Source organism: Carassius gibelio, chromosome B2 (assembly GCF_023724105.1).
Source record: "Carassius gibelio isolate Cgi1373 ecotype wild population from Czech Republic chromosome B2, carGib1.2-hapl.c, whole genome shotgun sequence".
Classification (NCBI taxonomy): Eukaryota; Metazoa; Chordata; class Actinopteri; order Cypriniformes; family Cyprinidae; genus Carassius; species Carassius gibelio.
The window spans coordinates 19,539,682-19,557,722 of NC_068397.1; the positions used below are offsets into that span (position 1 = coordinate 19,539,682).

Here is an 18,041-nt window from a genome sequence, read left to right on the forward strand (position 1 = left end):
TTTTATTTCACAAATGCGTCACACAATTTTAAACACACAAAAATATTTTCACTTTTCAGAGAAGTTATTATAAACTACAATAAAAAAAACGTAGTTTATATTCCTAATAATGGGCGAGACATAAATCATTTTATTAAAGTTTACTTATACATAATTGTGCATTCAATAAACATGATTTAACTCTATAAATAATTACTATGTCCAAAAAAAAAAAAAATTAAATGCCCATAAAATAAATGTTGTATTTATTTATTTGCAAACCTTTATGACAATTGACACTCAAATGAATCATATTTGCACGATAAAATACATTTATTATTATACATATTAAGTTACGTTTTTCATCCTTTCATTTTGCCTGACTATACATACTCATGTAGGTGCATGCATGACCAGTTGAACATGAAAACTGCATATAAATAAATAAATATACATGAAAGGTTGAACAATTCGATCTGGATATCTTCCGAAAATAGTAAACTTGATAGCTGTGCTGGTCCCAGTCCTACAGAAAGAAAGAGAAGTGAAAATAATATATATATATATATATATATATATATATATATATATATATATATATATATATATATATATATATATATATATATATCTTCTATTATAATTATTATTATTATTATTATTTCTAATATAGAAATATTACAGAATATCTGGTTATGCTATATTATTACATAATATATTCATCAGTATTTTAAAAGAAACTGTTGGTTATGTACTGAATGAAGCAAAAGAGGACTTTCTGTTTGCTGAATACTAACGGTAAAATGATAAGACATTTCAGAGAGCTCAATACTCAGATATGAATGGCTAAAATTACTTTTAGTTTACAGGGCATAGCTTATGAATGTTTCTCATAAAGTCTGGTTAAAAATAATGAGTGAATTGCACAATATTATGTTTTTCTTACATGGACAGCAGGGAGTCTCAAATCACAGATAGTGACGTCATCTCACAAAAATCTTGAAAGACAAAGGCAATATATTCTTTCGATGATGTCAAATAAAAAGAGAGAAGAATGTTAAATATAAAGTGACATTAATTTGTGGTACAAACCTTGCTCAGTTGTCTACATCAGATATGTGGTTTTCTCTCTGGGATTTAACACACAGACAAATGGGTCTTGCTGATATATCAAATAAAAACAAAAGACATTTCATATTCAAATGAGTTCAATTACATCTCACCAGTTCACTGTTAGCCCGGTCACCTTCATCAGTCACTTCCCAAGACCCCGCTTCCTGATGTTCCTGATCCACATCCTCTTCTGTCTCACTATAGAGAGATTGATAGGCCTTCTCGTGCTTCCTGTGGGTGTCTACACAATATTGAGATCACGGACAGAAAGGTGAATGAGATAATGAGATTTAAGTGCAGCCAACCGCTACAGTAAATATTTAAAGAAACTGTACACTGTTTAATGTTAATAGACTGTTAACATGCTATAGTAAAAACCTGTTATTTGGTTTATGGTAAATTCCCTTATTCTCTCTGGTAAAAAAAAAAAAAAACTGTAATAAATCTAACAGGCCATTTAGTGTCATTTTATAATGAAATACTGTTACTGTACATTTACAGTTTTTAGAAGTGAAAAAGAACAAGTCATTTTATGAATTACAGAGGGAAAAAAGGACATTTTGACTATTATCCGATTTACCTGTGAGAAACTGTATATTGGATGTTTTTTTTATAATTTAAAAACATTTTTTTTTAGTATGTTACTTCTTGGTTACATTAGGGTTTTGTTACATTTAATGTTGTCAAGTTCATGTTTATTACATTATTGTTATGTTATGTTTGTTACCATGGTGGATTTTGTATTTGCATGTAAGACACTGTGCTCCTGTGTTTACCTCATTTGTGGAAAAGCTACTTGTGATGAGTTTTGATTCATCATGTGGCTTTCGCATGACCACCTTTGTTTTTTTGATGGCTGTCCGCATATCATAAAGGTACAAAACACATTTTAGTACTTCAGGAGGTTGGTATAATAAATTGTACTTTTTTTTACATCCTGGCAATCACAGCTGCAGTTTTTCTTGTAAATTTCAGTGTTTTTTTTTTTGTTTTTTTTTACAGTGTAGCAAACTTTCAGGAAAGTAAAACTAGAACAGTTATATGGATGTTTTTGTGTGTGTGAAGACACGATTGGTGCTGTTTTCGATTTCCTGCACTGACATTGCAAGTGAAGAGTAAGACAAGTGTTTTTAATCTATCTCCTGCCAACATGGCCTCTACCCTGACAGCAATGTTCATTTCATCCCCTTACCTGCTTCTGCTATCTGCTTCTGTTCAATCTTCTCTAGCCTTCCCAGTAAGGAGTCAATCTTAATCTTTATCTGGAACAGTTCTTTTTTGATTGTCAGGAGCTGATCGGATTTCACTTGGATAAAAAACAAAACAATGTGATTTTATCAGCTCAGTTTAGTTTTAAAATGGTAATGGTTGGAAATAGATTATGAACTGTATGGACATGTTTTGTGAAAGTCCAGGTTAATGAACAGTTCTTAAAAGAACAATTTTTTCTTAATGTGGAGATCATTTTTTTATAATCTAAAGAACCTTTTTCGACTGTAAAGAACCTTTTGTGGAATACAAAGATTCTATGGATGATAAAGGTTCTTTGTGGAACCATTGATGCTAATAAAGAACCTTTATTTTTAAGAGTGCAAAGTGTTAGGTGCTAAAAATATGATAATGGAAATTGAAATATGACACAAATTGACTTTGAATGATGGACAAACCCATAGAGCATAAGGAACCTGAAGACAGCGTTCTTAGATAAGAAGAGCAGGTGGACATCTTTGGATGGAATGAGTTTTTTGTCCTGCGTGTTGAGAGTGCAACCAAACGGGAATGCTTGATAGGCATCACGGCTCGAGGGGAGGGTGCTAATCTTCCATGAATGTCAAAAATTCTGAAAAGAAAAATATTTGATATAAAAATTATTAAACTGATATAATAGTTTGGCATCATAGGAAAAAGTTACATTTTAAAATATATTACAATAGAAAGTAGTTAAATTAAATTGCAATATTTCAAAATATTACTGTATTTTACTGCATTTTGATCAAATGAATTTCAGCCTTGTAAGCAAAAGAAACTAAAATTACTTTTTTATATGTATATATACACATTAGTAATTCCTTACTGATTTATTCATTAACATGTCACTCAATTATTATTATTGTTGTTGTTGTTGTTAAAATCTAAAATAGTATATACTTTAAGCTAGTTATGATAAAAAGAGAATATCTTAATATAATATAAAGAGAATATCTTAGTCTACATGAAAAAGAGCAAGATCACTTTTTAGTCCCTCTCCCCTGAGATAACACTTGATGAGCATAATTAGCTTTTACCTGCATATTTTTAAATAACCTCACTGAAGGAATTTCGCTCATTAACACCCATATATTTTCCATTGAGATGTATAAAACTCAGCTCAGCCAAATGAGGTGTGAAAGCAAACACATGAAAATGTCAGAGGAAAGAAGCCTGCGCTGCTCAGTTAACGACCCAACAGCTTTCTGACATTCAGCTAATGTCTCACAGGAGAGGACTGCTCATCATTAGCCTGAGCAAAGGATCGAAGTCAAACCAATAAAATGACATTCTTTATGGTTATTAGAGGAAGCTATTCCTCTACTTTTTAGCTTTTAATTTTTTCTACACCTTACCTCAGTTTTTCATAACAGAGAAAAGGTCATACAAGACCAGGTGGATCTTAACAAAAAATTTAATTAGCAAAACTCTTGTAAGAAAGATCTTACCAATTCAACTACTAAAACACCAGCGTAACTGTATAAAAAGATTATCTTTTAATTCATGCATTTGCATAAGAGAATGCATATACATACCTGGTATAGAAATCGTCCCTGTAGAAATCATAATCAAATTCATATCCACTTATAAATAAATAAATAAATAAATAAATAAAAAAAGATGAGAAAATGTTATTTCAGATATTTTCATATGTACTGATCACAATGCAAAAAAAAATATATTTTTTTCTTTCATTTTTTTATTTTATTAGGTGGTTCACCTGTATAAGGAGAAAGGTCGCTTGGATCCCACTTTTGGCCTGTAAGGACGTGGTTCTCCAGCCATGTTAATGTCTGTGGGAGGAGCAAAGGACACTGTACAAAAACAGTATAAGTTTTCCCTTTTAATCATAGTCTCCTTCAAATGAATGACTAACAATGGCCGGTGAATATAATGGACTTAGAAAAGCATCTGCGCCCTGAGAAAGTGAATAGGCATTATGCCACAGAATAAATGACTGATGGCTCTCATCTGTCTCATCAGAAAGAGAGATGCTATCAGAGCAACAGCCTCAACACACTCACACACACACACACACACACACAATCACTCCTGAGTGCCTTTCAAGGTCACCCAGCACGTTATCCAGAAGGACGGGCTGCCTGAGTGCCTGACTAAATCACAATTTGGGGCTTTAAGACATTTACAAGCAATTCCAGCCTTCACTTTGATGAAGCACAAAACAAACACTAAATCTGTGAAGAAAAATAGTGCACTTTCAGAGTTTAGATTAGTCTTTGCCTGACTGAGCCAAATTCATTATGGAAGCATACAGACCTTTCAAATGGAGACAGTCACGCTCTGAATATATTTATGAGACTGAAGTCTCAAAACATTTGAATTAACATATAGGCTATATTGGAAAATACATTCAAATTGAAAAGCAGGAGGGAAAACAGTTGACAGGGAAGATCAGGTTTGTTTCTTCCTCTTTAATTAGCCGTTTCTAATTACAGCTAAACTTCGATAAGAGCGAACATTTTGATTAATAACACAATCATTAATTTGACATTAACACAAAATCATAAAAAAAAAAAAAGTTATCTTCAAATTAATGTAATTACGTTGACTTAAAGTGTTTGAGGTTCAAATGATAGCTCCATGATATTGATTTCGTTGTCTAACAGAGAAATGTAAAGGGAAAACTGATACAGAAATTTAAATTCTGTCATCATTTACTCAACCAAAAAAAAAGAAAAAAAAATATTATATATTATAACATTATATTTAATGTGTCTTTTAGCAGACAATTTTATCCAAATGTATTATATTACAGTGTTTCCCATACAGTGATTTATTTGTGGTGTCAAATAGATTTTTCAAAAGGCTTTGACCCTGTTGAATAAACATGAGCACTGCACGGTTTAGACAGTAAAAGAAATGGACACAGCGGAGACAATTAAAGTCAATTAGAAGCACGCACTTCCTGGGGGTCGAGCCTACTGCGCAGACTCAAACTGAGCTTGATGACGTAGATGTCACGTGAGCAACCTGTAAGTCTTCTAATCGCTCTGCCAAGAGAAATCTGAATCACCAACCGAATCTTGCAGACGTTGTTGAATAATTTTGTCCCGTTTTAATTTTATGGACTCTCTATGGGCTTCTCCCTTGACTTCATGCCTCCACGTCCCCCCGACTACTTCATAGACTAGTAAAAGATTGCCTGCGAGTTTCTCCTCCTGTCCATACGGTAATTTCTGCTGTGCGACAGAGAGTCGCTGGTTATGACGCAATCGTTAGCCTATTTCTACAAAAACTGCTTTTATGGGGCCACAACGTAAGATACAAGGTAATGGGGCCTTTTATACATTTTCGTGTTTCTTTAGAAATAATAAATGGACAAACGGAGTCTTTAAACACCTCAGATGTAAAGTTATTTGCTGTCAAAGTGATGCCAAAATGAATGGGAGTCAATGGAATGCTAACAGCAGTTGGGGGTCCGCTAGCCAATGCCGGCACCCAGGGCTGCTTCAATAAAATATTAAACCCTGCCCCCCTGTTTAAAACCAGCTTCCAACGATCCAAACTCCCGAAGGGCGAAATCAAGTCCCGCCGTCTCATTTCAGATGCATTTCACTCAGATATACATCACAGCTGAGAAGAAAAGACAACTTCTGTTTCATGGTAGTAGCCCGATTCCGCATGAAAACCACGGACTTGGCAACACTGAACGTTTGTTTTTGTTTTTGCCACACATTTTGCCAGTAACATTTGACATTTGAAAAAATAGTATTATATTCCACGAAAGTTAGCCTTTAGCAATGATTAAGAACAAACAATCTGTTACGAGGGATTTAGAATAACAGAATTAAAAACAAATATCCAGATAAAATAACAAATAAAATAATAATAAAAAACAATAACAATTATACCAAAGACAAAATAATAATAATACGTAGACAAATAATAATAAATAAAATGTACTTTTCTTTTTGACTCAAGTAGGGGGTAGGAAAGCTCATCTAAAGAGTATATCTCAATTCACAGGTGATTCAAAACCTTATTTAAAATCTGGTATGGTAAAACTGAACGTTTGTGAGAAGAGCGCTTCTTTGTGTACAGCCGTTACCGGGGAAACCTCTATCTCTCCCACTCTACAAGCGCCTCCTGCTGGCAGAGAACCCAGACAGCAACATAATGTCGGCTCAGATCTGACCCACATCTGGCCCATGTGAAATACATGTGTGGGCCAGATCTGGGATGAGACTTGTTGCAGTCTGGGAATGAATTTGCTATAGACTTTGAATATATGCTGCCACAAATAGACTATAAGTCTTTGGGAAAAACTGTATTATATACTTTTGACACAATACATTTATTTGAAATAGTATCAGAAGGTTTCAGATGAGATTTTAATATTCTGATCAAGTATTTTTAGGTTCTCGTTCTCATTAGTGAACAGTGAACTTTCAGACGGTGACACAATGGTTAATCAGTACTAATTTACATAATACATTTGGCATACACTTTCCTCCAGAGTCATACATTGCATTCAAGCCATATATTTTTTTTAGTTCATACATTCCCTGACAAATCAAACACTTGATGCTAGTGCAATTCTCAACTTTTTGAGTTACAGGAACGATTGATTTCCTATTTTGATTTGTCTATTTGATGACATTAATGGGGAAGCAAGCAATCAAAGTTCTCGATAATGGTTTTGTGAGATCTTAATAATTGTTTCTTGGGAGTCAATACGATCCAAAACAGGCTGAATCATCCAATAATCAAAGGATGGTCCCACGTCACTCCAGACATTTCACTCGATATGTGTCGACCATCTAAAATACCACCAGACGTGGAGCCATATCAATACTTTGAGTTAAGTTTACCAATAGGCCTCCTCTATTCAGTATGCTGTTCTCTCAAAGGTCTGTCAGGCTTAGCGTAGAGAGAAGATTGGCATTTCTCTTAGTGATTACCTCTGCTTAATGTCAATGTGTCTGCCTGTCAGCTTAAAAGAGTTAGATCATTTGACAATTCACTTTGCAGTCACAAAATTCATATAGTTCTGTTTTTGCTAGTAGCCTATGAGTATTATTCAGACACCTCTGGTATTTGTTGTATCTTTTTTTCTAATTAGTTTTTTTTCCATACATGACCTACTTATCAAACATCTTTTTCACTTCCTTTATTCATTCTTTTGTGGCATGATGTAATTCAGTGACTGATGTGCGCAATTGTCTGGAACGGTTTGTACACTTGAGGAGATCATATCCATTTTCAGTGCCGCTCATTATCCCTGGAGTCTTGTGTGTGCACAGCTACAAATGCTGTCTACGATGCTGTCTTTGATTAGACACACAAAAAACATGGATGCTCATCATGAAAAGATGCAACTCACATGCACAATTAACAGTTTTTGGGGTTTGGGAAATTGTATTTCTGAAAATGTCTAATTGGTAATTTATTTTTTAACTACTTGGCCTGTTCAAAACTGCGTTTCAAATTGTCTGGATTAAGTCAAAGAGTGTGAAAAAGTTAAAGGACTAAACTCTGTAGTCAAGGAGAAAAATAAATAAATCATGCCTAGTCAATAAAAGGTGATGTTTTGACAAAAAAAATCTAAAATTTAAGACAGATCACAACATTTTTTAACTAGTACAAGATTCTTATGTATTCCCTCCTTGAAAGCTTTCAGCAAAGTTGACCAAAAGGTGGTAGAAAGAGAGAGAGAAAGAAAGAAAGACAGAAAGTAAGAAAGTAAGAAAGAAAGAAAGAAAGAAAGAAAGAAAGAAAGAAAGAAAGAAAGAAAGAAAGAAAGAAAGAAAGAAAGAAAGAAAGAAAATATTTATAATCTTAAAAATATTTATATTTCATCTGGCTGCATTGAAATTTACTGAAAATGAAATATTTTTATGGTAAAAAATATTATTTTATATTAATTAATTAGTTTCACATCATTATATTAAATAAAATAACATTTTAATATATTAGTATTTTAATATTGTTAAAATTTATACTATAACTACATTAGGTTGCACTATATCATTTGAGATCAAGTAGAAATGACTTCTTAAGGAAACACCTGCATGAAAACCTCTCACTTTTTACAACATGTGAGTACATTTGGTTACTTGTCATTTAGAAGATGCCTTCCATGGGAAACAAACACATTTTTTATATGCATGTTTTAATTACATTTAATTGCATGTATTTATTAATAATTAAACATCTTTAATATATCAAAGAAAAACAGGACTATACTATTGTGTAATTACTAACATTTCCTAAAAAATTTAATTTATAAAACTGCAAAATAATTTTTTTATAAATAGTCATATTTTATTGATTCTGTTACAAATCAAGAATTAAAAGCCCTTATCAGAATTATGGTACTTATTTGTCTGTAAAATACTTACATCTCTGATTCCGCTTCCCTTTATGCATTGTTCTTCTGTACATGTCCATAAGGTTGTTCATACTATATTTTAAGGAAAAAAAGACTCCTTTCCCCTTGAACTCACTTCACCGTAGTGACACTGTGAAAGACTGACTCAATAGAGTTCAGCATACAGGCATGCACCATTCCAGACCGTACCACCAACACATAACGGGGGTGTTGACAAATATGCAATAAAAATATTAAAAGAATCAAAACAATTATAATTTACTAATCAGGACCCAATAAATACTGTGGTTTTGCATCAATACAAACTAAATAAATAAAAATAAATAAAACATTATTAGAAAATATTGTTTTGTGTTTATCTATGTTTAAAAACATACATATCTGTTATAAACATACAGTATGGATAAATGTATGGCTAAATATATATGAACAGTTGATGTAGTTTACACTCTTGTCTCAGATTGTCTCTGATCTTGGATCATATTGTACATAAAAATCAAAATAAAATAAAAAACAGCATCCCACAGCTGCTGTCATTTCTTTGAAAAGTTTTAGTAGTTATTGACAATGTAATCCCAGAGGCAATTCATGCAGGAATATGCTTTTTCCTTTGAATTAATGACAGGCTCTGAAATTGAAGACATTGTGATGCCTTCATATCTGTCAGAGGGTTTTGGATATAGAAAAACTTATTATAGTGACATGAATACACACGCACCTGACAGTGATATTCTTCTAAAAGCTTTTTAAGACAAGCTAAAGAAAATAATGAATACAAAGTCTTATACTGAGGTCTGAGAGATTCTAAATTGTCAGAAAAAAATTTAAGGTCCTATATCTGACTCATACTTATTTTGAAGCTTACATAAATCTTAAGTTTGACCCAATATGGTTTATTTATAAGTGTTCTTCAAAAAATCAGACAAATATCAGATTTTTTAATATCAGCTTTTTATGAGCTTTTAGTAATCTTCTGGAATACTTATAGATTCTGCTATATTTTAAAGTAAAAGCAATCCGCGTGAATTGAATGGGGTCAAGAGTTATGAATAAATCCTCCACAATAAGCGTTTGTTATGACTTGTCTTTGCTATGATGCGCCACGTAGGATTTAAATCAAACTTCGATTATGAATACATAAACACGTGCATATACACCTATAAATTACTCACACACTACTGGATGTTCAAAAATACATATATGAAATACACCTGAACAGTAATATGAAATCGATACCAATAATGTTAGCAATGTATGCATACACACTTGTTCACCTGTATTTCATATATGTATATTTGAACATCCAGTAGTGTGCATGTATATGTGAGTAATTTATAGGTGTATATGCACGTTGTATATGTTTTATGTAGCCTATGTATTCATAAGCGAAGTTTGATTCATAATCGCCTCATAGCCACTGCAGCGCCATGGATGTCTAGAGTATATTTATATTGCCATCTAGTGGTTGACATTGGCCAATTTTCATTCGGTAAAAAGACATTTAGATCTTTTGGAAAAACACTGCAAGAATTGCACAGTGCATCTCATTCAGTCGTTAAACATAGTATTGCACAAAAATATGTTCTCCATAATAAAATGCACTTATGAAATGCAGACTTTCTTCTGTGTGTTCATATATTTTTTCAGCTTTATGGTTCATGCCAGTTCACCTGTACTTCCTCTTGCCAACATAGGGGGGCAATAAAGCACTGTAAATATGAGTCACAATATGTATGTACAGTATGTATGTATGTATGTATGTACCATTGTATGTTTATTTTAATAATACTAGACTGCTTTGGTTACTATCTTACAAATTAAAATAGGAGCAGTGATTTCTCAACTGATAAGTTGGAAAGAGCCCAAAGTCATCTAAAACCTACAAAAACATTTGAATTTTCATCAAAATACTTTTTTTCCTGAAATTAAACAAAACAATTTGCTTGTTACAAATACTCTGCTCTGTATAAAGTATGAGTATGAAAAAACTAATATTTTTCACAGGAAAATATCAATTCTCCTGGGGAGGGGAGTGGGGCGTTAAATGTAACAGTTTAAAAAAGTTATATTAACCTTAAGGAAAATCAGTCCAGCACAAAATATCCATTGGAGTTTAACTCAAACCGCTGCTGCGACATTGCCAGCAGGAGTTTAATTTTTAATAAAGAATGACAAATATTTACCAGGTAGTCATGGGAACGGCTATGACCAAAGATTAACTGTCTCTGTAGATCTCACATCTTTCTGTCTTTTTTCTGTATATGTTTTATGAACTTTTGTACATAGGGCTTATAACATCTACCTGTCCAGGGACTGCGGGTGGAAATTAGCATTTTTTGCTATAACCTGGCACATGACATCTCTTCTTTTTTAGACTAATGTTTTTTCTGTGCATTGTCCCTGATCAAATAAAAATAAATTCAAATTCAAATTTTTCTCATTTTCTCCTGCTCTGCTTTATCTACCTTCCTCCTCATTTTCATTGAAATCACCTATTTGAGTCCAGTCATTTATATCAATACAAAGAGAGATTAATTTCACTTACCTAAGGTCTGTCCAGCCAGGACCCTGGCGTTCTCACCAGCCACAGCCGATCGAGCGTTCCTCTCGCAGGCATACTGGACGAAAGCAAAGCCCTTGTGCACAGAGCAGCCGGTGATCTTCCCATACTTGGCAAAAATGAGCTCAATGTCAGTTTTCTTAACCACAGCAGTGTTGAGGTTACCAATGAACACTCTGGAATTCAGTGAGCGAGGATCTGTCTTGTTTGTTATATTGCTGGTTTGAGTTTTCCCGGTCATCCTTCTCAGGATGTCCTAAAACATACATAAAACAAATGTGTTTGAAACCTTAACATTTATATTGTTTCCATATAACACAAAGAACTTGAACAATTTTTTAAATAATTAAAGTAACTGTATCTCTGTCCTGATAACTCTCTGAAAACAGAGTGTAGCGTGGTAATATTGATGGTAATGTTAATTTGTGTGGTCTTGGAATAGATCTGCTACACTGCTCCTGTAGCGGCAGAGCAAGTTCCAAGACTCTCTACTTCCAATATATCCACAGACATGGTGCAGTCAGCTTTTTCAAGATAAGAAAGGGAAAAATGACATAGGGTAAATTCAGTTTTACATCGAAATTTCAATTGCAAATACAATCGCTAACAAGATTTCTGAATATTCTATTCCATTCTGTCTATAGAATCTTTATAGAATATTACTTTGCATACACAGTGTATATCATAATTTCATTGGAAAGATGTGAAAAGATACACAAAACTATCTAATAACTATTATTTATGTTATAAAAAGGGAGCTGACTTAGATTCAAAGCACATGTATTTGTATTTTTTTATTATTTCATGTATTGAGTTATACAGTGGAGTTTCAGCAGACTTATTCATGATGTACCTGTTCATTCCCTAACCCATCTCAATGGCAACATACACAAATCAAACTATTGCTAATAACTGCGGTTGCTATACACTGAGCAAATATATATATATATATATATATATATATATATATATATATATATATATATATATATATATAGGTGATCCTGTGATCACTCTTGTCAGGATGAGCTGTGAGGAGCACTAGAGTGTGAGAAAGATGAGACGTGTGAAGTTCACACTCAAAAAAAGCTTCTGATATACTGTTAGGCTTCTCTTGTCTGCCATGGCAAGTGATAACAAAGTGTTTATTCAGGAATCTCTTGTATATATTAATTGTAAATATAACCAATAAAAAAAATCATTGGTGTCAAGGGTTTAAGGTGTTCAAGGTTCCTTGAAAATTACAGGCAGGTGTTTTGGAGAAGGGTTGGAATGGAGTCTACAATGATTTCTTTGGTGAGATCCCCGGAGAGGGGATTTTCTCAAAATAAAACATAGCTTTATCATGGTGAGACTGTATCAAAAAAAGTGAAACAACCACTTTCATCTATAATTATATTTCGTGACATTTAGTCCAAGTCCGTTAGCTTCATAACCGACAGTAGGGGTCAGGAAGATTTTTTATTGTTCTTAAAAGAAGCCTGCAATGCTTTCCAAGGGTGAATTTGTTTGAATAAAATTAGAATAGAACTGTAATATTGTGAAATGTTAATAGAGTTTAAAATAACTGTTTACAATAATATTTTAATATATTTTTAAGATTTTTATTAAATTGTGGACAAAGCTAAATTTTTAGCAGACATTAATCCAGTCTTCAGTGTGTCACATGACCCTTCAGAAATTATATGTATATTTATTTTGTGCTCAAGACACATTTCTCATTATTATCAATGCTGAAAACAATTATGTTGCTTAATATCTTGGGGGAAACTGTGATTTTTAAGTATACTTTAATTTACAGAAAGTTCAAAGAAACAACAATTATTTAAAATACAAATCTGTAACATTACAAATGATTAATTTTACTTTTAATCAATGAAATACATCCTTGCTGAATAAAATTATTTATCTTTCAAATTTATTTTAGAATAACATAGGCTTTGTAGACAGTTGGACACATTTTTGGGGCAGATCTCACCTGTTGAAAAGAGATTGTCTTCATCCCTCCTGGGGTGGTGCGGCTCTTCTCTCTAGAAATATGGCACATAGTCTTAGAGTTTCTAATGTTGACTAATGGGTGCCCAGGTCAGGAAGCAGACAGACTGGCTAAACCGACTGTCTGCTAGCGACCTCACGTCACAGAAGTCAGTTAATTCTTAGCACATAGAGACTCTTTCACCTAGATATCTCACTATAGAGACTGTGCCTGCTCCCCGAACTAGAAAATACAAAAAACGTCCAAATAAATTTAAAAGTAACAATTGAATTGATGTTCAACAAATAAAAAACAGATGTAATACGGATAAACAAATGATAAAGCTTAGCTTATTGAATATCATGTCCCTGTCTATGCAAGGACATTTTGTAAATAATATGATCACTGATCATAATCTAGATGTGCTCTGTTTGACAGAAACCTGGCTAAAACCTGATGATTACATTATTTTAAATGAATCTACCCCCCAAGATTACTGTTATAATCATGAGCCACATCCAAAAGGGGGAGGTCTTGCTACAATTTATCACAATATTTTCAGTATTTCTCAGAGGGCATGCTTCAAGTATAACTTGTTTGAAGTAAAGGTGCTTCATTTAACAGTATCCAGTGAAGCAAATGATAAATCCACTGTGATGTTTTTACTGGCTACCATATGCATGCCACCAGGGCACCAAACATATTTTATTAAAGAATTTGCTGATTTTCTATCTGAGTTAGTGCTGGCTGAAGATAAAGTTTTAATTGTTGGTAATTTTAACAGACATGCTGATAATGAAAAAGATGCATTAGCATTCATAGACATTTTGAACTCTATTGTGGGTTAGACAACACATCTCAGGACCTACTCATTGTCAAAATCATACTCTAAATTTAATACTGTCACATGGAATTGATGTTGATGGTGTTGAAATTATGCTTCCAAGCAATGAAATCTCAGATCATTATCTAGTCTTGTGCAAACTTCATAGTTAAAACTGTTAATTCTTATACTTGTTACAAGTATGGTAGAACCATCCCTTCTAGCACAAAAACTGATTTGTAAGTACTCTTCCTGATTTATCTCAATTCCTCAGCATATCCAATCTTTCAGAACAACTTGATGATTTAACAGAAATAATGGACTCTCTCTTTTATAGCATTTTAGATGGTTGGTTGCTCCTTTACGTTAAATAAGATTAAGGAAAACAGTCTGACACTGTGGTATAATGAGCACATTCGCACCTTAAAGAGAGCAGCCCTGAAAATAGAGCGCAGCTGGAGGAAAACAAAACTAGAGGTATTTTGTATTGCTTGGTGGGAAAGTCTATCCTAAGTATACCCTATCCTACAGAAAAGCATTAAAAACTGCTCTGATTACTTTTAGTCTTTTTTTGAAGAAAAGAAACATAACCCCAGGTATTTATTCAATACAGAGGCTAAATTAATGAAAAATAAAGCATCAACAGGTGTTGACATTTCCAAAAAACACAGCAGTAATGACTTAATGAACTACTTTACATCCAAGATCGATACTATAAGAGATAAAATTGTTACCATATACCTATAAGCTACAGTATCACATCAGATACAGTGTCACATAGATCGCTATAGATCCCCTGAAGAACAGTTCCACTCATTCTCTACTGTAAGAGAGGAAGAACTGCATAAACTTGTTTAATCATCTAAACAAACAACATGTATGTTACAGCCTATTCCATTTAAGCTCCTAAAAGAGGTGCTTCCAGATGTCATAGATCCTCTTCTGACTATTATTAATTTGTCATTGTCATTACGATATCACTCCAAAACCTTCAAACTGGCTGTTATTAAAGCGGGGGTAAAATGCTCGTTTTCACTCAATATCTTGTTAATCTTGAGTACCTATAGAGTAGTACTGCATCCTTCATAACTCCAAAAAGTCTTTAGTTTTATCATATTCATAAGAGAAAGATAGTCTGTACCGATTTTTCCCGGAAAAACACGACCGACTGGAGGCGTGACGTGTGGGCGGAGCTAAAGAATCACGGGCGCCAGTAGGCTTTTGCGTTGAGAGCGTTTGGAAGCTGTGACATTACCTTGAGGAAAAAAACATCATCCAAAACAAACCATGGCTAACAGTCAGATTCAGCGTATATTTATGATCCAGAGGCTGAAACTGAACGAGAGCAGCAGCAGCAACGACTCGCTCCGAGCGGGGCTCGAACCCGGGTCTCCGGCATGGGAGGGGACGAACTAACAAGGAGGCAGAAATATTTGAAGCAGTTTTACTCACCGCCTGCGGTTCCAACACACGATCGTGACCCTTTTTCGTTGGGATTGCATTATCCTTAAGAAATAAACGATACGCAAATCCGTCGTCAAACTGGGCCTTGTTTGTAAAACAAGCATCTTCAAATGCAGGGAACAAACAAAAACACTTGCACAACTCCGTTGATGCTCTGTAAAAATAAACTCCATCCACTGGTCCCTTAATGCTGTTTTTCCTTTGGTAATCTGTGCAGGGTAGTCTTGCCCTGGCAACCAAAAACATACTCCTTTTGTGACATTTCGTGACGCTCTCGCTCTGATCAGTGAATGTCTGTTGTGCTCTCAGTGCTCTGCTCTACGGGAGCATGCGCTCTTCTGGCAGAAGTGCGTCAGGACCCATATAAGGAAATTCCGCTCCATCTAACGTCACACAGAGCCATACTCGAAAAAACTTTCCTAAACTTGTGACAAACCAGAAGGAGTATTTTTGGAACAGAAATACTCCTTCAACCGCACAACTTAATTTTTGAAACTTTGTCCATGTTTAGCATGGGAATCCAACTCTTTAGCAGTGTAAAAAAACTCAGTATGCATGAAATAGCATTTCACCCCCCCTTTAAGCCTCTCATCAAAAAAAAAACACAACTTGACCCCAAATAACTAGTTAATTATAGACTGTTCTCAAATCTCCCTTTTCTGTAAAAGATAATAGAAAAGGTAGTATCCTCATGATTATATTGGTATCTGTGAGGATTTCCAGTCAGGATTTAGACCATATCATAGTACTGAGACTGCTCTCCTTAGTGTTAAAAATGACCTGCTCTTATCTTCTGATAATGCCTAGAACTTCAAAATCAACTGCGGGCGGCAGATCATTTTCCTATTTAGCACCAAAACTCTGGAATAACCTACCTAGCATTGTTTGGGAGGCAGACACATTCTAACTTTACAGTAAATCTTGACTAAGACACATCTCTTTAACCTGGTTTACACATAACACACTTACACATTTCTAATATTTAAACCCATAAAAGGATTTTTAAGCTGCATTAATTGGGAAAACCGGAACCGGGAACACTTCCTATAACAACCGATGTATTTGCTACATCATTGGAAGAATGGCATCTACGCTAATATTAGTCTGTTTCTTTCTTTTTCTGAGGTCACCATTGTCACCAGATCCAGTACTTATCCAGACCAGATGGTGGATCAGCACAAGAGATGACCTCTACAGCCCTGAATGTCAGCGGAGACCGGGACAACAAGATGAGCCCCAGAGACAGATGCCCAGTGAAGACCCTGTCTCCTAGACGGCCAAGACCAAAGGGAGCAGATGAGTCCTCTGCACAATCTGACTTTAATGCAACCTGGAATTGAACTGCTGGTTTCATCTGGTCAGAGGACAACTGGCCCCCCAACTGCGCCTGGTTTCTCCAAAGGTTTTTTCTCCATTCTGTCACCGATGGAGTTTTGGTTTGCCGCTGTTGCCTCTGGCTTGCTTAGTTGGGGACACTTAATATCCAGTGATATCGTCATCTTGATTGAACAGATACTATTTGGATAAGTGTTTTGACACAATCTGTATTGTTTAAAGCGCTATACAAAAGGTGACTTGCCTTCTAAAATCTTACTGACCCCAAATGTTTGAACAGTAGTGTATATGCTAAAAGTTAACTTAATAAAGCCTTAGCAGGTAATGTATGTGCATTTAAAATGTACAGTCTTTCACAGCCAGGCTCTTCCCTGCACCATCCAGCTTTTTGTCCAGTCAAATGTTCTTTAGAATGAAGATGCCTCTCCACTTATTACTAACTTCTGAATAGTAAACCAAGTTCATGACTAAACTAAAGTATTTAAGCTATAAGAAAATAACTATTTGGGATTAAGAAATGTGCTTAAATTGTGATAGAGAAGGAACAATGTAACTTTCTCAGAATCCTTTATATCAAATATACCATTCAATACACTACAAACAAAAGAACTATTTCATCTGTGAGACAGGGAGTCAACTGCTCTGACTGATTGTCAGCAACACCAGTATCCTGCTCTCATCATTCCTACCGAATCACTAATGCATGAACACCTTTTGCTTTCCTGTGTTAACAGTAACCTCACCTCATTCTCTCCGGTTGACAGGCATGGCTACTGTAGAGCTCTGGCATTGTGACTGTACATGATATTTCTATTCCCTTTCGAAGGCCATTAATTCACCAGCTCCACTGAGTCTGTTATTCTATCACATTCCCCATTCAAACTTTCTTTACAGTACTTCACACTTCTCCTATAGATTTAATGGTTAAGGGTGAATGTATGTGACCATCAAAACTAAATAAATGTGGCATCAAGCCATCTCATTTCTCTATTAAAAACATCTCATACATTTGAATAGCTAAATTTAGTTATAAATTATTGTTCATCTTGGTTCTAATGGTTTTGTTGTGCATTGCAACATTGTTTTTAAATACAGATAAGAGTATGAAAACATAAATCAAAGTTTTATATGTCCACATATAGTATTTATTTATTTAACCATACTGTACAACAATCAAGATACTATTGTTGCA

The 18,041-nt window shown here is 34.2% G+C and overlaps 1 protein-coding gene across 2 annotated transcripts; it reads right to left on the bottom strand.

The window, feature by feature from the left end:
• Positions 1–119: 119 nt before the first annotated feature.
• Positions 120–11,503, bottom strand: ralyl (RALY RNA binding protein like). Of its 2 annotated transcripts, XM_052549209.1 has the most exons (10): positions 11,238–11,503; positions 4,061–4,133; positions 3,876–3,923; positions 2,760–2,932; positions 2,285–2,398; positions 1,869–1,948; positions 1,203–1,333; positions 1,072–1,109; positions 926–977; positions 120–505 (listed from the first exon to the last, which is right to left on the bottom strand). In XM_052549209.1, exons 1-7 carry the CDS (start codon positions 11,491–11,493, stop codon positions 1,235–1,237), a joined length of 843 nt encoding a protein of 280 aa, XP_052405169.1. In that variant the 5' UTR covers positions 11,494–11,503; the 3' UTR covers positions 120–505; positions 926–977; positions 1,072–1,109; positions 1,203–1,234. The 2 variants fall into 2 exon arrangements, with proteins under 2 accessions (XP_052405169.1, XP_052405170.1); XM_052549210.1 differs by lacking the exon at positions 1,869–1,948.
• Between the last annotated feature and the right edge of the window lie 6,538 nt (positions 11,504–18,041).